The 25,840-nt window shown below is 37.1% G+C and overlaps 2 protein-coding genes across 8 annotated transcripts in view; both read right to left on the bottom strand.

Moving 5' to 3' along the window:
- Positions 1 to 25,312, bottom strand: part of LOC134825962 (ankyrin repeat and protein kinase domain-containing protein 1-like) — a 31,898-nt gene extending 6,586 nt beyond the window's left edge. The window contains exon 1 of one of the 7 annotated variants that reach the window (XM_063838177.1): positions 1,210 to 1,386. In XM_063838177.1, coding sequence (XP_063694247.1) covers positions 1,210 to 1,300 — 91 coding nt within the window. In that variant the 5' untranslated portion in view covers positions 1,301 to 1,386. Of the gene's footprint in view, positions 1 to 211; positions 333 to 1,209; positions 1,387 to 6,722; positions 6,911 to 11,450; positions 11,599 to 16,768; positions 16,926 to 18,913; positions 18,977 to 25,145 lie in introns of those variants that run through there. The other 6 variants (XM_063838173.1, XM_063838179.1, XM_063838178.1 and 3 more) reach the window with 6 other exon arrangements.
- Positions 20,932 to 22,171, bottom strand: LOC134822049 (ankyrin repeat and EF-hand domain-containing protein 1-like). The gene is made up of 4 exons (XM_063832894.1): positions 22,082 to 22,171; positions 21,810 to 21,942; positions 21,504 to 21,643; positions 20,932 to 21,410 (listed from the first exon to the last, which is right to left on the bottom strand). The coding sequence occupies exons 1-4, from the start codon at positions 22,164 to 22,166 to the stop codon at positions 21,343 to 21,345; spliced, it is 426 nt and encodes a 141-aa protein (XP_063688964.1). The 5' UTR covers positions 22,167 to 22,171; the 3' UTR covers positions 20,932 to 21,342.
- Positions 25,313 to 25,840: the final 528 nt, after the last annotated feature.

The following is a 25,840-nucleotide window of genomic DNA, read 5'->3' on the forward strand; positions in this document are numbered from 1 at the left end:
TGATTATATTGGGTTAAACTGAAGATCAGCTAATAATAATTTGATGATAAATAAGATTAAACAGACTCAATGACCAGCCCAGCGAGCCAGTTCATCTCTTTAGCCGCCCGATTGAAACTCCTTTCTACTTTTCGAATCAAAATTTGCAGCTCGAAAATCTCAAAATATTTGCAGCTTTAATTATGCAGGCACTGCTAGTTTTTGCCTTTACCTCCGACATTACCACTGGCTTCGTTTTGGTAAAAGTTAGACAGGGCGGGTGATGCAGAAGCTTTATATGGGTTGTCAGCCATTTTTCTATTTTTCCAATCAGGTTTTCTTGCCAAGAAGGTAATCACATTATTTGCGATATCAAACTTTTGGCTTGATAATTAAATGGATATATAGCCTCACCGAGATAGAATTAACGTATCATCACAAATAGGAGTTAGCTTTATCATTGACGTGAACACAAATGTGAATGATTGACAATGATCGTCAACTTAACCAGCATATAAAAATGCAATCAGTAAAATTCATGAAAAACAAAGTGAATACAACCCTTAATTGGGTGGTCAATTTTTTATAGTAAATACTATTATTGTGTTTTAAAGTTTGCATGCGATGCTGGGATCTACAATCCCCTTGGCAGTTTCATTGTGGTTTTCTTGTTTCTTGGTAAGATCAGGTTTAATATATTAATTTGATTCGCTCTAACTCCCAAAAACCAAGGTTCAAGACCCACACGCACCTAATTCGTAAGAAATTCACGAAACGTACAGCTTTAGATTTCAAGTGATTGCATCTGAACAATCTGGTGGTCATTCACAATTTATGCAACGCATAATCTCGAGTATAATACATAGATATGGGTAGAGATGATCTATATATACAGATAAAGATAAATGATGGGCTTAATAAGACATTGGTCAACATTTCTGGCTGAAGGTTATAATGCCCAGAACACACACTACACCAAATATAGAACAGCATAATACACATAATTGAAGTACAAGCAGAAGTACAATTAGAAAAGCTACTGGGAAGCCCAAAAATAAACCCTCATAATAAACCACTGTTGCCCCAATTGCCTATTAACTTTATTTAAAACCGTAGGGAGCACAGTCAGCAAAAAGTCTAAATAGAGTGTTATTTTTGGGCTGCACCCACTAGCGTTTAAATGCATGATGAGGGAACACTAGCGGTTAAATGCATGCGGAGTGAACGTACATGTGACATGTATTTGTTCCCCTTCTGCTGTTGTCATAAGATTCTTGCTCGAGGGCCGAGGCTTCAGAGAATCTAGTACCACGTTAGACATGATGACTTCTCTTTATTTAGGAACGATCTCGAGCTTTCACTAAAAACTAAGTAAGCGTATATAAATAAGAAAATGTTAACTCGGTTACGTTTGGTTAATCAAACCAGTGATCTACGCAGCTTGACTGAGACCATGCTGTATTGGATTGGATTGGATTCTATCGCATAATATTGGCAAAATCGAATTAGTGAGTTATAAGCTCGTTACGTTATGGTATAATGCTACTAACAAGCGTCCAACTACACTGGAAGAGATGTGACTAACACAACTCATTGTCAGTTTCACTTCTGACAGGAACACCTGACGTGTCTTGGAACGAGGATTAGTACGCAGAAATACCATTAATAAGTCTTGTGCGTTAGACGCTAGCACTAGAGCTTAAACTGACCGTCGTTTTCTTAAAGATATACGATAATTATGGAATTTTTTAAAGAACACGAAACGAAATATACTGGCCGCATAATATTATATTATTTTGATATCACAGTAACTCTATGTATTATTATTGTTCTTAAATTGAATAATTAGATGTTAGGATATAATATTTTAAGAATTGCCATGTAAAATATTATAAGAAAACTTGGAAAAATCGCAAACATGCAAATAACTTAGTAAGAACAAATTTATAAAAGGAATAAACTTGTTAAAGAAAAACTTGTGAATGGAATGTTGTGAGATCAATCGAGATCAAATTTTATTGTTTCTCAGCACATTATATTTGCTGCTCTATCACATAAGGCAGACTCCTCCGTTAGAGCAATTTGTGGATTAGAGGCTCCCAACCGAACCTAACGCCTCTATATAATTAGCTTGTCTATTATAACGCCTCCGTATAACTTGCTTGTATACAACACGGTTTGTTTCATTTCCTCACGCATCTTATTGTGGCCGTGAAATTCCGTTACGTATAAATTCTTGATTATATATGGACATGATCAAGAGTTTAGAATTACTACGTCTGCTTGTCTTTCCGAAGCTAACTATTATATTAAAATCTTTTCTGAAAGTCAAACCAGATTCGAGCTTATATGTTGTAGTCCGCTGAAGACGATACAAGTATCAGGAGTATTTATTCTTCATGGAATTGAAGAAAGCAATTATATAGAAAATAAAAGAATCATAACGATTATCTTTGGTTTTCACTGGGAAGTATGAATAGGTTTTTAAATTATGATTTATTTGATAACATGTAAAATTAATGAAATTGTATAAATTATCAAATTTTCTGTTGGAGGGGAAGTACTAGTGTAATAATACTTTGTAGAGATAAGATTTGTAATGATGTGATGTCATAGATTTACTTTACTTTACTTAACTTAAAATACAAGTTGCGGAAGATAGCACAGATCGACAGGTAATGGTTATAGTCAGACTGTCTAAGCAATGACCAAAACCTAGCACAGGAAACCGACATTGATTTTATCCTAGGCCGCCTTGTAGTTTAATCTATAAATAAATATTATATAAAATTTACTTCTATTTATAAAATTTTATAAATATAAGTCGTCTAGTCGTCTGGAGCCTTCACTGTGCAGATTACTCTAAAACGCAGATTCTTTTTATGCTAATTTATTATTGTAAATTATAAAATCAGCCTAAATAATATTTAGGCTTATGTAAACAATTCAGATGCTGTAGTGGAAACCGATTACCGCAGACAAACTGCAATTTGTTAGTTAATGCTTAATTAGGCGGTTATTTTAATTGGTAATCAGAGAGCTAAACAGAATGCTAGGTGTGATTATGACAGGAAGTTATAAAAACTTAGCATGCCAAGTGTGCGAATGCCAAGTTTACAATAGTGGTCTCTACTAATAAAGTTGTACTAGTAAAGTTCGGTACAATAATTTATGTCAAAACAAATTAGCAATTAAAAACTAATTTATACGAATAATACGGGAGGCTAAAACCCATGAAAGTTAACCCAGCAGGAGTCTACCGCACAAAGCTCCATACAACCTCTCACCACTTTAACAACACGACGTGACACCCTGGCCATTCAAACTAGCTACAATTCCTCTAAATACCACCAAATGGCCCTCTCCCTTCCAACAAAGAGTCCTGGACAGGGTTCTGGTTCACAACAGAGCTGCTGAGAGCACCATGTAATAGTGGAGAACAAAACGCCAGGGCCCACAACAATACAGAATGGCTCTCCCTCCCTAGTGAGAATAATACATGTTGCTTAGAACCTGTGAGCTCCCCAGGCTGCACACACTAGGATCGATTACCGGCCTATAAAACGAGAAAGGCGAAGTGTTTTTCCTGCAGGCAGATGTGGCAGGTTAATAGATGTGTACGTATAGACGGAGATGAGAGTCCCGAGGGAGAGAGACAGAGAGAGAGAGAGAGAGAGAGGGAGGGAGGGAGGGAGGGAGGGAGGGAGGGAGGGAGGGAGGGAGGGAGGGAGGGAGGGAGGGAGGGAGGGAGGGAGGGAGGGAGGGAGGGAGGGAGGGAGGGAGGGAGGGAGGGAGGGAGGGAGGGAGGGAGGGAGGGAGGGAGGGAGGGAGGGAGGGAGGGAGGGAGGGAGGGAGGGAGGGAGGGAGGGAGGGAGGGAGGGAGGGAGGGAGGGAGGGAGGGAGGGAGGGAGGGAGGGAGGGAGGGAGGGAGGGAGGGAGGGAGGGAGGGAGGGAGGGAGGGAGGGAGGGAGGGAGGGAGGGAGGGAGGGAGGGAGGGAGGGAGGGAGGGAGGGAGGGAGGGAGGGAGGGAGAGAGAGAGAGAGAGAGAGAGAGAGAGAGAGAGAGAGAGAGAGAGAGAGAGAGAGAGAGAGAGAGAGAGAGAGAGAGAGAGAGAGAGAGAGCTGCAGTATTTATATTAGTTGTTAACTTCAATGTAGTCCAATTCAATTGTGTGAGATATAATGTGGGAACTGCATTTAATGGGTTGAGATAAGTATGTAGGTTCTATTATTTTACATGTGCTAACTGGTACCTATATACTAGACACTGTAAGGTCTACGAAAGCTGGTATCCTCAATATCTGGGATCAGCAAACAAAGCGTCGGTAAGATAACCACTGATAACCACAAAGACTGGTATGTCTAGATGAGTAGTGAGTAAAACCGGTAATTGAGGATAGCAATTAGCAATACTGCTAGGATTTCCTAGTAGATTTCCTGGTTTGAGTGCTTATTAAGCAATGGTTCTGTAGACTGCAGAGGAACCAGCTTTCAAAAGGAGACGCGCCAATAAATGTGGTGATTATTTAATCCACCTGCAGGTGCCTCGTTTATCATGGTAATCAGGAGACATGTGCTACAATGTAATTGTGCCACAAATTACGATAATCATAATTATAACATCACCTGACAATAATTACACCCTCAAAGATAACACAACTTAAAGTTAAAGGCCTGGTTGCATATTCTAATGAACTACAAGTACACACGCTAAATCGAGTAAATCCCCAACTTCTGAGCGAATGACCTGGAGAGAGGAGAATCATAACTCCTGAACTGCGGGTTAACAATAACTATCAACAATGTAGCAGCAGTGAAGCAGGCCGGTCGTAAGCCTCGTATCCAGCATGTTAAGTGATGTACCGGAACATACTGCACACTCGCTATACTACCTGGTATGTGGAGGTTATTGAGGCGGCTCTATACTAGTTAATTAGTTGCACGTTCGGGTGGTATATAACCGAGATCATCGATAGCTATCATCGGAGTATTATCAAATTTATATTGTCTGGCAAGTGAAGATGCACGGCAGCTGATGCAGCGGCGGCCACTGCACATGCGGCCCAGCTAAATCGGTCTCGTGTATTTTACTGCTCACCATCTGTGCAGGGTCAATATCGGGACCTTCTCATTTGTGATTAACTTATTGGTCGCATTAGTGTTTGGGCAAAACAGAGAATATATAATATGTGCGAATTGTAGTAGCCTGTCCCTGATAGTATTAGTACCGTTTACCTCAACTCTTTGGTTTTGGGGGTTATTAGCAGTCTAACCTAAAACAAGCAAAAATTAAATTGCATAGACAAGTCTAAATTATTCCACCAAGGATCTGCTTATAATTATACCCATATTACCCTCTTTGACAATAGAATAGTCGGCATATTGATCCGGGAGTTTAGAGTTACGATATGATAAATGCTGAGCCCCTATCTTCCCTATAAACCTGCCATTCACAGACCACTCTCAATCCATACACTATTCATAGAGATTCTTGTTTCTATGCAGCAGTGCACAATGTGCAGTGCACAATGTGCAGTGCACAATGTGTCTTGGATCATTGTTCTGATCTTCGTGTCCCTGTCGCATGTCCATGTGCTTGGTAATTACTTCATCAAACCTTTGTTATTAAAATCACAAGGCCCTCTTTATTCAAACACCATTTCACGTTTGACGTTTATTTATGTGCACTAATGTTTTATTACGCTGGTTTGTTTTATATAGTGCTATAATTATACATAATTATACATAATTATACATAATTATACATAATGTATAAAGGTGGCGTTCATACGTTACAATATCAGTGAGGGGAAGGGGTTCTAAAATGGCAAAAAGTGATTTAGTAATATTAAATGATCTGTCCGTTTAAAAATTTGAAATTTAATAAAATTTTATTTTAAATGCCCTAGATCATGATCAGACACAGATTACGACACCATGAAAAATGTTTTATGATTTAAAATTTGGTCTTTGTAATTTGTAGCATCAAACTCTAAATTTTACATTGATAGTATACGGTTTAGAAAATTCTTACCAAAATTTGATCTCGTGTTCTGACGAAAATATGTATGGAAATTACGATTGATAGCGATGAGTTAGTACTAATTATTTTAATCTTTAAAGCTATGGAATATGAACACACTATGGATGCGTTAACAGTAACCCTCAAGACGATGAAGCGAGGTCGATGAGTGGAGACTGTGAAGGGTAAATGGACGTACTATAACTTATTGCAAGGTAAGCAAACCACTGAAATATTTGTACTCGAATGTCAAGGAACAAAAGGTCGATGTAAGACGGAGTTTCTATTTTACATCGAGGATTTTAGTGAGTGACACGCAGTCGCCAGTGTGGCCGAACTTTCCCTCAACCCAGCTTTGCCATCCACTTATCTGGCGGCGGTATTTTTCCTTTTGTATATTACCCAGCTATTTCATTTGCTAGCATTGGCTGCAGGTTTACAAGCTTTAGCATAGAAATAGCCATAAAGCATATTTTAAATAGCTTATTTTACCTAAATTGTCATTTTAACCATAGTACATAAATTACGTATTACTATATAAGCTCTATCAAAGTATGAACTATTGAACTTGAAGGCCACCGCCAATCTCCGGATAATTAGAATCCTGCTGGATGCCTGGTTGCAATCCAGTATACAGTATTCAAATTGTTCCTGGTACAATTTCAATATAATTGGAATTTTAGACTGTTCCAGATTTGGAAGTTTCAATGAATTAGACTCACAGCTATTGTTGGGTAATCCTGGGCTGCAGGGAGATGATGGGCTGGAACCGGTGCCGGCTTTTCCACCCCCAACCAGGAAAAATGCGGGACTTGCCGAAAATGACATGATTCACACCACCAAACCTGTTTTCAAAATCGTGAAGTTTATTCAAAGATATTTTGTATTTGAGAGATTACTTGCTAAGATAATTCGCGAACGGACAACAACAAACACAATCTGGATAACCTTGCCAACACAAAGAGGCAAGCTTGGCAATGTCCTGAACAACACATGCCTTAATTAAGAAAATTGCATTGTTAAGATTCGGCAGATCGCAAACACAGCGAAACGTTACTCGTAATTTCATTGGCAGCTCATTATAATGGCATTAGGGATGAAGGGCGCGCTCACATCACACTTCACAGGTCTATTGTAGTAGGAAATGAAGAAACTATGCTTGCACCAGATTGTGGTGCAATTAGCATACAGAAATATTGTATGATGCGTTTCGGAGAGGAAGTTTAACGTAGTCATCGCCACGTAATGTGCTGCACAATAGTCTAATCGGCATGGCCATGTTGGATATAGGTACTGAGTTATAAATATATATATAAACACTTTTAGAATGAAATTGTATTGGACTCTTTTTAAAAACTATGAATTTGTTAGGTATAGATCGTGACAGTTATTTCATGCACGTGCAATACCTTATACCTAATATCAATCGACACCCCAAATGCCAAATACATACCAGTAACATCCACCTGATTCACAACAAATCTCGTATAACTAAGAACCGTGCTACTAGGATTTAAAAGATTTATAAAACATAAAGTTAGGTAGTGTGGTACGTTCGGAAACGCATCATATTTTATTTCTTGTGACGTAAAAGAACAAACTTTTGATTTTGGGCGAGCTCTGATTTGCTCATTTTGGAGTAACTGCAATATATCCTAGGTCTTGGGAATTCTCAATTCTGTATGGACGTCGGGAATATTGAAGTTGACTAAGAAAAGGTTGCATTACACCCTCTATATCCAGGCCGAGATGAGAAATTGTTTCAATGGTCTACAGAAGTTCATTTCCGCTGCTCTTCGTGAAATAATTACCTTGTGTATCAAAACATCATGAACTCAAGTCAATTACAGGCTTACAGGACTTAGGACACAGATGCAGAAAATGCAAAACAGTTTAATAAACATGGATTAATAAAACCAGGTTACCAGTAATTACGTTAAAACTGATACTCCTTTAAAGCAGGTTTTATGGCACCTAGCTGTGAAATGTGTCATCGGATAAACATTAAACATTAAACATTGAACGGAGTTTAAATGCCAACCATTCGTCTAATTTTACGAGAAAATTATAATACGAATTTCATAAATCAAGACTAAATAGACGGCCATTAAAAATCTTATATAAGCTAAGTTTACTGAATTACATAATGACGTCAAGCCGCTTACTGGCACTCTGGCCCAGCCTGTTTTCTGGCGTGGTCATAATGACACACAGATTTGTACGTTATTTTCATTGTGACAATCGATTACCCTACATCGGAGTATACCGACAATCAATGTCTGGCTCATTTAGGCGACTAGTAGGCTAAAAAGGGGTTCATTAAAGATAAGAAGTTTCTATAAGGTATGCCAAGTAGTTTGTATGATTAATAAAGCCAATGTTGATATTATTATGATTAGCTTTGTTCGTTCAGGGTGCCTCAAAATGATTGGCCCCTAATACTCTAATACAGAGAGAGACCCATAAAATCTTTATCTATGTTTTATCTTATGTTATATTTATCTATGTTTTCGGGGCGAAATTAATTATTTTGTTATGCTGGGTCTCCCTGTATCACGAAAGGCCGGTACCAACATGGTCAAATTAAGCTTTGCTTGTTCAACAACGGGTTACACAACTGATGTTTTTTTCTAACATAAAAGAAGTCATCAAGAATAAAAATTGAACTTGTGACTGTTGAGCTTTTTGTGACCGTTTTTATGCAGTCCATAATGGTAGTATATGTCTGCTACTACATTTATTCCATTATTAGTTGCCTTTAATTGTATAAGTTAATGATTGTGCTTTGACAATCGCATGTAAGTTATCCATTACTTTATGATTTAAATAATTGCTTATCAGCTTATTGCTTACCTTACGGCTTACTTTGAAGACAACGGAGTTGCCGACAATTTAGGCATTTATAATGCTTACGATAATCATTTTTTCCCGTTATATCAATGAACTAAGCAGAAAATCGTCATCATGCGTTCAAGATTCACTTTGAAGATCAATAGAATGATAGAATAGCTGGACAATGTTAAGGTTGGCCGCTTTCTGTTGTTGTGCTGGTCCGACCGAGCTGATCAATCAAGAAAAGAGACACACGGAAATCATGAGAAACGAGATTTATTTTTCTTTACAATAATAAAGTAACTTAAGCTGAATCTTCAGTAGTGCGTATCAAAAAGTGCACAAAGGAAAAGAGGAAGTGTCAAATGACCTAAATTAAATTAACCTATATTAACAACTAATCCTTTGTCAGTTCATCGGCAGCAAAAATGTGATTCGTGGATACATGAATTATAGTTATATTTATACGGTGAAGGACGTTTTTATGTCAATTATATAAGTATATATAACTTATATGACAAATATTAATTATAGTTGCATTATAGCGTGTAGAAATACAATGCACTTATTGTGAACTTGGCATGACGTTGATTCGGAAGTTGGGAGTAGTAATTACAATTGTTGAGAGGAACAATCACACGAATTAATCGGAAGAAATTAATGGCTATGTTTGAGTACTGACTTAGAAATTTCGGTTCTGATACGCACTACTAAAGATTCAGCTTGGTAAATTTGGTTTAGGAGATTGTTGTAGATACAAAATCTCTTTCCTTTATTAGGTATCATAACGACAAATCTTCGGACAAAGTCTTTAAAATCCAAATTCTGTTAACCTTAAATTATTACGATTTTTTGACTTTTTGTGAACTGGATCTTACATGATAATCATAATACCATGATTTACCTTGGCTATCGAGTGCTGCGCGCGCAATAGAAAAGGTAGGCATGCATCCTAAAATCCGAAGGTGATCACAGCCTTTGCAGAAGACTGTAAGGTGTTGATTTTCCTTTATTTAACGATACAGAACAATAACTTGTAAACCCCAAAATAGGTACACTTGGGATTGGCTGTAAACTTTTATAGAAATAAATGTCCTTCAATCCTCTATATACGACAAAGGAGTTATTTATGAATTCGGGGATATAAAGTCCTGAGAACATTATATAAACACGCAATATAATCTAACAAATTATCATCCCGGGGTCCTATTGATAAGCCAAAGGACACGATGGCTGCAGTTAACGAAAGTTGCAGTATTATTATAGTGGGTATAGTGAGGTGGGAGCTGACAGACTATTGATACACCTTGTGTTATGGCCGACTGTAATTTGACAAATATGGCCTGATCTGTTTGCTAAGGCAAGGGTATGGTCTACTCTCTTTTGCCTGGATATAATAGATGACGCACGCTTGATTAAAATTGCTTGAGCGGTCTTTTATTCTCCCTCTCCTGAACCATCATCAAATATCGATCAACTGCCCAGTGCCCATCAAGGGTACTAGGGTACGCCAACAAGCGGTAAAAATACGTAAGCAGCAACTTGTACAAACCCCTGCACAAATAAAAGGACAGTCAGCCAAACTGCTTGTAATTGGGCCAAGAAAAGTAATAGGCAACATTTACATCCTCTGCTTCCTCTGCAGAGATAGTAATTGCTCTAGCTGGACTGCCTAGTTACACAATTTTAGTCTGGCAACTGTTAACCAATGAATTTGATAATATCTACCTAATCGCTGATCCACTGATGCTGATCCTACGCTGCTATTTAATATGAAATTATCGATCCCTAATGGCAGTTTATTTGCCAATTTCCTTGCCATGTCATTTATGTCAGTTAGTCCGATTAAGAATCAATACAAGCTGTAAGAAGCGATAAATTCTAAAATACTCCTCACCAACTATTAGAACATTCGTTCGTATCAGGGTATCACAGCACTTTTTATTTAGAATTATATCTGTAGCAAATGTCGTGGAAACGTGGCATTTTATAATGACAATGAATCTATCTTACTATATATAAAGCGAGACGATATATATATATATATATATATATATATATATATATATATATCTGTGCCATTTTACTGACACCACGGCATCAACTTTAACGCGACTTTGCGCAAAAACCGTAAAAGATATACAACTGGAACTTTTTTGGCTGGTCAAATGCTTTAATGGCCTTCAAATCAGCATGAAAAAATAAAAAATTGGCCAAGGAATAATGATTTTAGAGCCTAAAATTTGGACCCCCAAGTGGTGTCAAAAACGCCAATTAAATAGGTAATAATTATTTTAGTATTTTGAGTCTTGACACCGTTTAGGGTTATATTATACGGGTTCCTGCTAGTAATTACCAACATATTGGACAAGCTCCTGCATTAGTGTGGGAATTTAAACGAATGATTGTAGCGGTTGTCTTGGGAACAGTTGTGTTTTAATCATCAGTAAACATGCACTATAAATCTATAATATCATGATATAAACATTTGTTTTGATGAATGAAGTTTTAACATGAACTACTGAATCATTTAATTTGTCCCTTCGGAACCTGAGTCCGGTTAGTCCCAATCCTATTAAAATGTTTGCAATGAGAAGACGGGCACGACTGGTACTTACACATGATGAGCCATGGAGTGGTTTCCTGGTGTTTCTCGAAATAGTCAGCTAGATACGCGAACACTAAGTTGGGTTGGGCTCGAGTCTGAAAGTCCATCACCGGGGTCGGGTGTCATCAGTATCTGGTTAGAGTAACGCTCAGTCTACTTATGGAAAAAGAAAACAAACTTAAATCTACACAGATGTAACAGGTTGTAACGAAGATTGAGAGCAATGCAACCCAAGACACGACGTGCTAACAAAAGTGTATTGGCAAATCCGACTGTTAATAAATGGTTAGTAAATTGTCACTAAATGGCACCGATCGGAATCAATGTAGACAATAGTATGTAAAATAATGTAGACAATGAAAATATGACTGTGATGTCGCAGAATTGGTATTAATTAATAAGATCTATAAGCCAACTAATGGACATAATGGATCTAATTGACATAATCAGACCTAAAATGGTCATGAGGCGAAATTAATATATTCCACATTTATTTGTCAATCAATTTATCGTTTATCAACGAACGTGACAACAGGTCAAATATGTTACAGTTCGCATTGGCTTAATAAGACAAAGTGTCAAATAATAAGTGTCAATTAATAAGACAAATAAGTAAAATTGATAGTTTTTCGGGACCATCCTCATATTGAGCTAAAAATAACTTCGATAATAATCTCTCAATAAATGTTCGTTACGACTTAACTTAGCTTGTCAGCGGCGTAAATTTTATGAAACAAGAAGCTAGCCTCCACCTCCAACACGAAGGTAGCCAAGTCCCGAGAATGAATTAAAAGCCGGATACGCATAATAATTCAATATAATCGTCAAAATTCTTTAGAACAGAAATTATAGTTCGTGGCTAAGCTCAGAGGGTGTCCAAATAAGAATGCCTAGATTTTTCTCAGCAATTATCAGATGTGAGTAAGAGTATCACGCCCTATGATTAGGGAAGGCCATCTTGTGACACAGTGAATCTGTTTGTTTGACAACCTATCTGACAGTGGGGAGTGCAACAAATTAACACCCGCCTTTTGGACCGCAAAACCTTTTCACAATTATAATACCTTCCGGGAATTATATCCACTAAAAGTCTCCGACACTGAGAGCTGATAATTTGCCGATATATCCCGCAAGGGAAGCCAAGGTATTATCAGCATAGACCTCAGACTGGCTGGCGGCAAGTTGTAAAACAAATAACACTGGCGTTCTATATATTAGACACTATATTGTATCATGCGCACGTATCGGATTACACCCCTTCCAATTCGGAACCGGAAAATATTATAATACATAATACCTCCGGTTCTTCGGGCCGCAAATTCCCTCCAGCAAGCTGTCGGGAATTATCAAGCGGAGCCCGAAGAGCCGAAGGCATTATTATATTATAACTGCGGCGGAAAAATCAATTAACGTTTTGTTAATTTCCAATATTGAATCGTCGGTGGGATTCGTGGAATTGCTAATTCCTTATGAGTAATGCCTAATTCAAATAGAAAAGTCTGGCTAAGCTACAGTAAAATGAAATGCTGAATACCACTGCGATTATTCTCTTTTTTCTACTTTAAATCGATCATCAGTATTGGTAGGAATACTCAATATACATGCCAGTAATAAATATTAGCTGCATGACATTATCAACGTCATACAATAATACTATTCAACTATGCACACTAAAATTCAAAAGTATTATAAATGTATAACAAGGATAAAATTGCCGTACGGTGTGGTTTCTATGTAATTTCTGACGCCACGATTGCCGCTGTAAACATGAAACTAGCAATAGAAAGAAACGTCAGCTAATGTCCTGTGGTGTCGTCCCTAGTGAACTGCCCGCTGTATTATTACTCCTGCTGGCTTAGGTGTTGAGGTAGTGAGAACATAGTCTTAGCACTTATAAAATCACTTAGCACTTATAAAATCACTGCGATATAATTATAAACGGAACACCTTTTCAATTTGTATGGCCGGATTTCTTGGTCTTCCTGATGGATTTCATGCCTTGTAATATTTTCATATCAATTTTGCTGGGAAACGCTTGTTCCATTTTAAATCCGGAAGCGGAAGTATAGGTGATATTTTTCAAAAACAGCTGACAACCTGCCAATGGATTTGCCCTGCAATTTTATACTTGAATTGCTGCAAAATCGTTATGGGAAACAACTTAGTTTTTTAGACCGAACTATTCGATCATATCGTCTGTGACACCACAAAAGCAATAAAGCATCTGCATAATATGGTCATTCGAATAAGCAGGAAATACAAATAAGCAGAAACAATCAATCCACTTTGTCCAACCGATCGGTAAATTTCGATAGTTTTACTTTTATTCAGGAATCTTGATCCATAATAAGTGAAAATAAAGGATATGCTGACACATAATTCATCAACTACTATCGCAAAGCAAGCGTTACTGCACGTATTAGCCTTACGTATTGGCTTTACGTTGTTGGTTCGAGAATGTTGGTGACTAATTAAAGTTACCATTGCTTTCATGATGAAATGGTGTTACTCTCAGTCATCTGAGTACCTTCACTGAACAATTTATCTGTCTGTAATTTTAAGATAATGATAGGCGGTTGCTGACATTATGAATTTGAAGAAGACATCCTGCTTAGTCAATTGTGTATAAATGGGAAGCTTTGAGGACGTAAACATTTGGTAATGATCAAAAACTGTCTGATTACGGATACCCTTTGCTTATTTACCCCTAAAAACACCCTCTTAAAGAAGCTGCTGTCATGTATAACCCATCTATCTTCCTGCACTTCTATCATTCATATTATGCTCTTATTGCATCAAATTAATCAACAGAAGGAACGTTAGGTACATTTAACTATAGTTGTTCTGGAATTTGGATGAATTGTATAGAAAAAATGCATCAAAACCCTAAACCAACACTAACCAAACTCGCTGAAACTATGTACGATTGAATGAAAATTAAAATAAGTAATATACAGACACAGTATACAGCTTGTACTGCGTAGTATAGTCATGGGAACCCTGAGCTTTATTGAGCATGCAATTACTGTTAGTTCGGTGGAACCGCCTATTACACGTCTTCATGACTGCATAGTGTAAGATCGTTTTAAATTCGTGCCAGGAAATTACGGAATCGTAGCATTAGCTTCATAATTATGAGAGTCCACTTTAAGTCTACTGGGAATTAACAGAGTCTTGTCAGCGGTCAATTTTGGACGGCGAAATGCCGCCAATCGAGGTTGGGAGAACACGATACTAAACATCTGACTAGTTGCGTGTCAGATGTTTTAACACGATATGCTCTGTACAATATCACTATAGCAATTTAGCAGCAAAACAATAGCATGGCTGCCTTGAGTGGAACAAAAAGACGGAAAATATATCATGCCGTACATTGATATGTTCATGTAGATAATGCGTCACATATAAACAGATATGAGCACATGATAAGATCGTTGCATTGTACTAAGAATTAAGTGCTCGGTAAACTGGAAAGATATACGCAGTGTGGACTGTGGCGTGGCTGCCCGAAGCTTAGTGTTGTAGCATGTAAGAAGCCTTATACTTTAATATTTAAATGTATATAACAAAGAACTATTACCTCAGCTTGGATATTATCCAGACTGCGTCGTACTTTTAAGTTTAATGTGTCATCAAACTTCTTAAATTGGTGGCTATTAAGATGGGCAGTTTCTCAACTTTTACTCATGACCGTGGTCTATTTAAATGAGATGAGGTAATTTTCTCACTATTTAGAAAAAAGAACTTAAAGCAGAGTAAAGCGCATGACGACCCTTCCCGACAGTGTTAATTTGTTTGGCACAGTTCATCCGGTGACACCACCACTCACACCAGTCTATCTTGAACAGGTTGACTGTAGTCTGTACATGCTGTTTTACTCACCGTATAAACCTTTAAACTCATTGTATGTGTTTTTTTGAAGCTGGATGATATAGACAATTAGCAAAGGTATGGATAGAAAATAAAATACAATATCTATACTATAATTTAAAATTGACGAAATTTCCCCGGCAACGGGGACATAGAAGAAAAAACACCGAAAATCGACCTCAAAATGACCCTCTGGTGATGCCAAACCCAGCTCGCAAATGGAGTTGAAACCTCGCCATTTTTAGCAGGGTTGTAGAAAAAGGATAGGAATAGGCTATAGCATTCTTAGAATTTTGATTTAGGCTTTAGATTTTTTATAATTAACGTCGGAAGTGAGGTTAAATAATCGTTAGAATAATGGCGTTATTTAAGCAAAGGTTTACTGCGCTGTTGCGTAGCAACGATAAAAATGCACGTGCGCGAGCAACCACAGATTAACAACGCGCGTTGTTATGCTGTATGATACGTCATAATTTCAAAACTAGCTCACATTTACGCTCACGCTATGACTTCTTATAACTTTGTTTGTGATTGCAATATTTTGATGCAGTAAAAAGTATCGATACTTTTTTTTCGATACTAAATTCGCTAGAGCTACACACAATGCTGACATGACGCCGCGCACACACAATCAACAAAAATATTGTTGTTTTCTAATTACGCAAATAACTTTGCGCAGTTAAACATTTTAATTGCCTGGCAATAATTCAATTGACTGTCATTCTCGATTGAAATATCAGAATTTCACAACTAGCTCACATTTACCCTCATGACGCTATATACCTATATATATTTATAACTTTGGTTGTGATTGAAATTTTTTGATGCGGTAAAAAGTATCGTTTTGGGGCTATATGATGAAGAGAAATTAAAACATAACTGATGCTTAAAATTTCCTCGAACAAAGCTTTCGACTAGCGGCGGGTTTCTAGTACATTATATTCGGAAATATATTAATGTTGCCATGAGCATGAAAGGTTGAAAGCACAAAAATACGTCATGTCAGAATGACTGAATGACGTGAATTTCCAAAGGAATTAAGGATGATCGTTTCGTGGAAAGTTGAGATAACTTTTTTCTCTATTGAACAGGATGTTTCATTAAAATCCTCTTTGTTAGCAAATTTAAACATTTATCTTTTGTAATATGACCAGTCATTTATGAGAACAATTTCGCCACAAGATGTTTTACAGTGCCTATATTTCCCTATTTGATTACGATGGCCTGCATTTATTGCATGCCCACGTACAACTTGTTTACTTGTATGTAGACACTAGACAGTCTGTCTACAAGCAAAGATCTCATTTTTAAATGATTAAGTGAGTTCCAGGCTTTGCCTTAAACAGTATTTCCGGCTGGAGATGGATCAAGGATGCCATAGCATACTGCATAGAATCCCGCCAAAAAGTTAGAAGTTGTTAAACTACGTACCTGCTGACTCAATTCAGATATATTTACCATAATTCGCAGAGGTCGTTGATGCAGCATTCTCTGATTCTGATTCATCCTGGCCAGCCTTAAAGACGAAATAGCTAAACATTACAACAAAATACAGCAATGGTCAAAGCATATCATTTCATTCTTTTTTTGTATACCAAATGGTAGATCATTAATAACTCAATAAGATTGGATAATTGATTCAATTGTGAAAAGCTGTAAAGTATGCAGAAAGCAGCAAATGATCTGTTTGAAGTGATCAATATTCATTGGAAGGCTAATTTTACTATTCTATCACGTGATGATTTAATTTGTATTGTGTCTATGGTCTAGTGGATGAAAGTTTAAATTTAGAATAAATTAGATCGAGACAGCATTAAATGTGCTACAGGTTTTCTTTCATATTAGCAGAAGGGTATTTTGTGGATTTGTTGTGTCCAAAGATATTAGGAAACAGCTATCGTGCTGTTGCACGATATCGTGCTGTTGCAGCTATCGTGCTGTTGCAGCTTCTAGTTCTTTATACTTATAGATGATATCTTGGTAAATAAAGAGTGGAGTTGATCTTCTCTGAACTTAAGTCCAACAAAGTAGAGGACGATACATCATACAAGGCGGCACATATCAAATTTTACTCCCGGTACCTCCAAATTTACCAGACAACTGTAACTGGTAACAGTGAAGACAGGTTCTGGAACTGGTCCAGGAAACTCAATAATAAGCAGCGTACTGGGACTTTGACAGTGCCTGCATTCTGCAAGTTCGGTACTTGCCAAGCAGATCTGTAAGTCGTGCGTAAAGTTGGAGGACGGAGGTCACGTGATACTTTTGACAAATGTACGTCGTAGTAGTATGTCATGTGATGCGCGGCCAATAGTTTCTCGTGAGAAATGAATAATGGGCGGTATTATTAAAACTGTGCAGGGATTATTAACTAACAGGGGAAAACAGCGGGATGGATTAAAATATAACCCCTTATTTTCTATCCCGTCCCTTGGGGGTATCCCGGAGGTCAACTTCCAGAACCTTTTTCACAGCCACATTATAGTCGCCAGCTTCGAGGAAATATAGTTTTGTATTTTGTGTATTGACTTCAAATAATTGGAGACATGGTATTACTTATAATTGAATGTTAATTATAATATGCAGTATGCACATTGTACATTGCACTTCAAACCTATGCTGGTAACGCTGCTATTTTACTGTGGCCGATCCGTCGCATTATATCGCTCTCATTTTATTCGAATAAAAATATTGCTGCAATATTGTCACACCTTTGCAGGAGCAGGAGATATTTTCACTGATAAATAAATTCAAAACCGAGACCTTTTAGATTAAGCTCCAAGAGCGACTGACAAGACTCGTTTTATCACGAACTGTGTTCAAAAACATGACGTATATATATTTTTTAAGGGCCCATGCTTGTGCAGGAGCTGCATTTGCACTCAATATCTGTGTTTTGGTGACCCTCAGGTCCTTTGGTTACATACATTTTGTCCGAGACAATTTCAACTTTGACAATCCATGCTTAGAGGACAATATTATATTTAACTAATTCATTGTGTAAACTTGTATGTAATTGACTGATTTGAAAGATTTCAATAAAAAAAAAGGTATTACAATATAATACGTCTGCTTTCAAAAAAGCAAGCTATTATTTTTTTTTTTTTTTAATCTAGACACTTATTTTACTTCGGTGTATTCCAACAGCCACAATGTTACACAAGTGCAACCAGCCAATTACAGGAAGCCGAAGGATCTTTTTGGCCAGTGACGGTTAAGGTAGTGTGTACCATACTTTCTTCGTCCGAGACTTTGCTGCAATGTGCAGCTCCTCATTTAACCCTCACACCCGATTTCTCGAGTATTCGGCTGAGTAGACCGGGGGGCTGCATAGACCACTCATGATCCTTAGCTGAACGTCGACGACGCTCACCCCACGACCAGGCAGTCAGTGGGTTTCGAACTCGCAACCTAACGATTGTAAGACAGGCGTTCTAACCAACTGCGCTACCTGGCCGACGTAAACTTCCACATGTCTATAACATAGATATACAAAATGGTAGAGGAGTCATTTGCACCAAGACAACGCTCAGTCTCCCAGCTGTTAGTTTTAACATTCTGTGAAGGGTGATAATTTTTCTTCTCTCTTGTATTGTTACTAACCTGAAGCGTCGAACGAGGCGAAACTGTGATTCCAGGAGAGGAGCATCCTTTGGGTATAAACAAGTTAAAATCGAAAATGACGCCGCTTGGTATCTTTTTTAGCTTTAAGCTTAAAAGCTTAACACAGTATAGAAATACGGTCCAAACTTCAACAACAAGTTTTTAGCAAAATCAAGAATTTGCTATTGGCACGGCTTTTGATCACATGCTTTTTATGGCTGCCAAAAAGTTTTGCGTGGTAAATAATTGAATCCTTGAAAATAGGTCGAATATTGATAAGTCGCTAGTTACGGTCCAAATCTATGACTATGTAATATGTATGTACGTTTCGTAAACAAGATTTTTTTCAAGAATGGGACTCTACGACTTAACTTAACTTCATCATATACGATATAAATGTAGGGCAACTGTGAGTTTCAGCAAATAAATAAACATTCTGCGCGATAACACATGCCATTTTGACTTCAAAAAAACTGAGAATAAAATCACAAACTGAATGCCACTCTTTTCACAACAGTCCTTCAAATTTAAACATTTTTAAAAATCAAAGAACTCAAAAGAACGTGATGAAAGGTTTTAGAGTAACTGCATGTTACGTATAAAATACGTCACCTAAGCTCAATTATAGGCGTAATTATTTGTCACAGCAAACATACAAAAAATTTAATTTTCTTCGTTAAAAGTGCTGGTATAGTTCCAAAGTTATTACAGAATCACGACGTTTGCTGTCTATTGTTTTTTGATAATGGTTTCACCCTGCAATTTGCGGTTGCTTTCTAATTTAATTGTGACCTACGTTTTCGATTATCATCCTCTGAAGTGGCATGTTTTATTTTGACACGCTTAGAACATAAGCTATATCAGTGTAAGTAACTTTTATTCATTTATAATAATAATGTAAATTAATAATTGAAAGGAATAGGGCTGTACAAGGCGTATTCTCAGCTTGTTTGGAGACATTATAACAGCATTTTTATTGGCAATTTATTGAAATGTATTCATGGACACTGAATACGTCATAACATGATGCAAATTCACAAACCATGCCATGAGAAAACCAAAACCAATGCCATTTCAGTTAGGCTAGTCCCCCGGACTTTGTATCTGTCATCGCTAAGTTTAGTAATCACTTTAGTAATTAGACTAGTTTTTATAAATCCAGGTAGACTTTAGGAAATTACAAAATTGGTCAAGATAAGTTACCATTAATGGTCATACATCCGGATCCCGAGAGTGCCGCCACAGTGCCTGAGTGCCACGAGAGTGCCGCCACAGTGCCATCGGGATCCGGATGTATGACTCTTTAAATTAGCTTTTAATTTCAGAAATGTTCTCTTTTGACTGGAGCTCAGTCCTTACGAAGGTAAAGAATGAGTTAAGGGCATGGGTCAATGGTACAAATCTAAGACTAAAGAACACGACTGAACATAGGAGGGATATTGACGGAACGACTTAGTCTCCTTTTAGCGTTTATTCATTGAAAATATTCATATGGAATCAGCAGTATTGTAACTTATGTTTTGGCTCATGAATTGTTGAAACATAATGAAAATGTAGGTTAGCCAACGGTGAGAATAAAGCAAATGTGTTCATACAATGTAATAACTGGTAACCATAATTATATTTTCCGTATTGGAAGCTTAAACCCAATCACCGATACGAGGTTAACTAGGACAATCACATAACCGCACAACTGTTTAACCGTCAGAAGACAGTTCTTCAGTGATCTTTATTGGCTGATAAGTCATCAGAAGACAGTTCTTTTCCTCGGCATTTATCATTACTCCCTTGCCAATACCTCAATACGGTGTACTAATGCAGGCAATATGTATTATGTATCTACTATTTGTAAATATCCTAGAGACAGTTATTGATGGGTTCTCTTGTCATGGAAGAGTTATGTTAACTGCATTATATATTTATTTAACTAACTTTATCACCGACCCTTTAATAAATAATAATAATTAATCAAAAAAACAAACATCAAAATTCATATAGAACAGTGGTGAGTGGGGTGTGTTACCAAAATCGATATGTAAAGATGTAATTGTAAACAAACAGAAAAGCAGAAACACGTATTTCTTTACTGAATACAAATCATATATCAATATACATTTTACAGTATCAAAACACATGTAATTATTTATTATGTCGAACATTCCTGACATCTCGGTTAACGAAAATATCCGATAACGAAACTCAATAAGAAATACATTTTGATCAAAAACTAAACTTTTCAAATTAACGTCCAAATACATGTCTCATCCTCAAGGTTCGTGTAAAAAAGAAAGTTTTTTAGTTGTGGTTAGTTCTGTTTATAATTATACATTGGTTCAGAAGTTCACAATTATTAAGTTATTACACTTCTGACAATAATTGGGGTAGTTGTTATCTTATCACGGATGTTTCACTCTCAGCTGGTCTGTGCTTTAGTCGTTAGCTCCCAAGACATAAAGTAACTGTACGATATCCTCTTCGCCACACATCTTCGCGTAACCTTGTAGATTGTATAAAAATAAAGTTTATTAATTCGTATGAAGATTGACGGGTGAGCGTGTGATTAATCTCCAGAGTATTATTTTATACTTACTGAGGGGTGTGTGGCCATTCCGTGCTTTCTCGTTGATATCCAGTTGTTTGTGTTCCAGCAGCAACTTGGTGATGTCCTTGTACCCACAGTCAATTGCTATCATTATCGGGGGGTATGAATAGTAGTCTGAAGTCTTCACACTGGGGATTGTTTATAATTTGTTCCCAAATCGAAAGATGTTAACTTGACAACATGAACATCCTCAACTCTCAAGGAATCATACTGTAATCAAGGAAAATATCTTTTTACTGAGATATACTACTATAATAATACTAGGCATCTGGTAGTGCTACTTCCACATCAAACCTGGCGCCATGTGCGATGCATTTCTCAATTCCTCTACCACTTCTGTTTCTGATCTGCTCTATGAGCTTCTGATATAACTTTTCCTTGTTGTTAAATCTGCCTCCACAGTTAGGGCCGGGCAAGTTAACAGGAGCTGAAAACAGATAATCACCCTGACTTAACGCATGTTAATTAACAGCATTGAGGAGCATTGATTTACAGCATGGGGAGTTGAATACTCCGATACTCCAAAAATAAACCGGTATTCAAAACAAAAACCAAAGGATACGTACCGGCCTGGAAGTGTCCTTGTGCAAGGTAATCCGCCATAGCTGACAGCACTAAGTTGGGTTGTAAGCTTGTCCGACGTCCCGCCATTGTTTTCAACTAACAATCACAATGTTTTATAATATGTTAGTTAAGGACAGAAGGGGGAGGGGGGTGGAGGGTAAACATCATTTCTCTAGTTTTAACATAATATATGATATGGCTGTGGGAGATGAACAAGTAGGGAAAAAACCACATCAAAATCTGACCTTGCATTGCTGAGATATTGTGTAATTGTGCGCCGAAGTTTGAGGTTTAACTGTAATCACATATAAAACTTAAATTTAAAAAAGGTGAACCTACACTTTTGGAAAAGGCTGGCCACACCTAGGACCTGAGACTTGGCACAGGTGTTCTTTGGGCTATTACCCAAAATATTTATGTACATAATCTTAATATTTGCTGTTGTTCTTGAAATATAAGGTTAACGTTGCACCAAATTATGCATTTTAATGGCCTAAACATTAGTCACTATTGCAAGGACAGATTTAGGTACTGGTCATTTCCTAATAGGAAATATCAAATACCGACATCGCTTGAAAGGGCCCACTGGCACGATAATTTCAGTGAATCCCCTAGGAGAGAGGAGTCAGGGGTAAAAACACTGTTTTGGTCTATTGACAAGCTAATCGAGTTGTTTTCAGTTAATGTTGTGCAGTTAGGGTTATTGTATGACCTTTTCGTTCGAGTTTGGCTTGGAAGACAGTAAATACCAAAGTCATTTCACAATTTTTGGGAGAGCGGATTAACAAAAGCCAACAAACTACAAAGATTCATTACAATGCAGCAAATGACAAGGTGTATTGAGAAGATCGAAAAAAAGTATTTATACGAAATATCTCGGACAGAATCGGCCGTACGTAATACGTATGCCCATTATATTTACATAAAGCAACGAGAATTGGCAAAGAACGAGCAAATATTGAAACAAAGAGTCAAAACACAGAACAATGTTACCACGTGCCTCAACACCGTGGCCCAGGGTAGAACAACATCACCGAAAACATGGGTTACGAAACGGTAGGAGACCAGCCAAACTGGCATAATGGACAGATCAGCTGTTTGTTGAGGCCGGCAATCAATCACTGTCGAACCGAGCATTGGCCAAGTTATTAATAATAATACATATATATCCTCATGTGACAGGAAATATTTCAACTGGTATTTGTCAGTTCGCGGAGGTGTAAAGATTGATCGCGTCAACCGGTAACGCTACTATTAATAGGCAATTAGTAAATGTTTTTAATTAGATAATAAATTGCGCATATTAATGACAAGTGCAAGTTTCACGTCGGCTTGACACACAGGTAACATGTTACATGGGAATTAATAGTGCTAACAAGAATTAACGTGACGTGTGATCCGCTGCACGGCCGATAAAAGGAATAAAAATATTTACACTGTAATGTACAAAAAGAACGCTGTAGATTTTAGGATTACGTAGCTGTGAACCTTGTTCGGCTAACTTCATTTTGATTTTGAAATCAGCGTAACTGTCAAAGTTTCAGTTGCTTGGCACGGGATACCAAATGTCATTCACAAAAAAGAGTAATGCCTTTCCTCAGAAATCCAATTCCAACGTGACTAATAAGTAATACTATACTGACAGACTACAGTTTGTTATACTGTCATAGCTTTTAGGCTGTCATTGTTCAAGAACCAAGGCATCAACTCTGCCACGTTCTCAACTCGTGTCTCAGCCCAACCTACGGGAAGTGGCACAACCAGCCCTAGATGGGCATGGAAAAACCCAATACCGAGCATTATGTTGCACTAGGGAGTTTAGTGCTTATAAGATACATAAAATACGTTTATAAATAGCGAGTACATTAGCGATCACACGCGCCAAATGATCAGCCGTCATCTGTATGAAGTTTTACCACGCGATGTAATTAAAATACATGTCTGAATGAAAATTTGAAACATTTTTCAGTACATTTGTAGACTATTTGTAAGGTAACACGTACCTTCGTAAGGTAACACGTACTTGATAACAATTTGCACACGACATACTTTGTACTGGGTACGTAATACCTGATCACACCTGATGTGCTATCATATTGAACGAAAAACGACTTATACTGGATTTCAACATCTTACATCTCTGGATGCTGACTCAAGCAAATCTAAAAACGTAGAATCTCCTAGCAAAAATTTTAATCTTCGAACACCGAATATCAAGCTCTTGTCAATTAAATGGTAACCTAGACATTAAGATCTTGAGGCTACCCTACACAATTCCTAAAATGCATCAATTGAATTGAGTCCTTTTCTGTATATGTGTAATGTGTATTATTGTTAAATCACATTAAGTGATCGTCAATTTCATTGGTCCTTATAATTATATATTGATGTATATTGTATATATATATAATATATATATATATAGTTTATGTATAATATGGTCATATGAGCCACTTTAAATTTGTTACTGTACAGTGGGCACTATGTAGTATGTATACATAGTACAAATAACGTATTTTTTTAATTTATTGAAATCTTTCAAATCAGTCAATTACATACAAGTTTACACAATGAATTAGTTAAATATAATATTGTCCTCTAAGCATGGATTGTCAAAGTTGAAATTGTCTCGGACAAAATGTATGTAACCAAAGGACCTGAGGGTCACCAAAACACAGATATTGAGTGCAAATGCAGCTCCTGCACAAGCATGGGCCCTTAAAAAATTTAAATTTGTTATCAATTTAAAGTAATTTATCTTGAGGTTCATTTAATTTTACTAACTTTTAAAATTTAACTTTGATAGTTGAGACTAATGTTGAGACCATCTGTTGCGATAGAGCCGGGTAAATTATAAATTTATGACGTTTCCTCTGCAGTGAATATTACACCGTTTGCCGCCCCCATTATTGGTAATATTCTATATTGAAGTGCAAAGATGTAGTTAATAGTGTCAGAACATGATACAGCTACAATAACGGACTCTATCTGCCAATCAAGAAAAAAAGTCTAACAAAAAATAAAGAATAACAAGCAGCATGCTAAATTAATAACAAATAAACTTACTCCAAGTCCAAGAGTCCTGGCGAGCATATTTAGGGTCGACTTGGGGGATGTTGGGATTGGATTGTTGGAAATGTAAACCTGCGAAAGCTGGTGATACGTTATATGATGGATGTGCGTATCCGTCCGAGGATTCAGCTGGTTCGAAAGCCTGTAACATCATCCTGTAATCATTTACTGGTCACTTGGAATAAATGATATTTGCAAAAAAATTTCCGTGCATATTCAGAAGTCATTTTTAACGTAATTATGTGCAATATTGAACATTACCAGTCTACTGCCAGTATCAACAACAATAAAAAGCGAACAGAGATCAAACTCTAGGAATTACAAAGAGGCTTTAACAAAAAGGAGTTCAAAAGGCAAAGGTTGGACGGTTGTGTAATATTTTATGATCATGCCTCAAGGTTACCCGGACATTTGCTCAACAGCAGATAATATCCGGTTGAAAGTTTGGTGGAACCTAAAAACCGGATTGTTTTTTAATAATATCCAATTACATAACAGTGAGCAATTACTGCTGTAAACTTGGCATCAGTTGTTATGATTATCAGGTACAATTAACATATCGGACATGAAACACGCCCAAATTTAATAATCAATAATTTAATAGAGATTTGAACCAATTTAGTTTCAAGTTTGACCAAACTATCAATCAGTCTTTGTCTATTGATGAGCAAATATCCAGGAAAAGAAAC

Source organism: Bolinopsis microptera, chromosome 1 (genome assembly GCF_026151205.1).
Source record: "Bolinopsis microptera isolate Bmic1 chromosome 1, MBARI_Bmic_1.0, whole genome shotgun sequence".
NCBI classification, from domain to species: domain Eukaryota; kingdom Metazoa; phylum Ctenophora; class Tentaculata; order Lobata; family Bolinopsidae; genus Bolinopsis; species Bolinopsis microptera.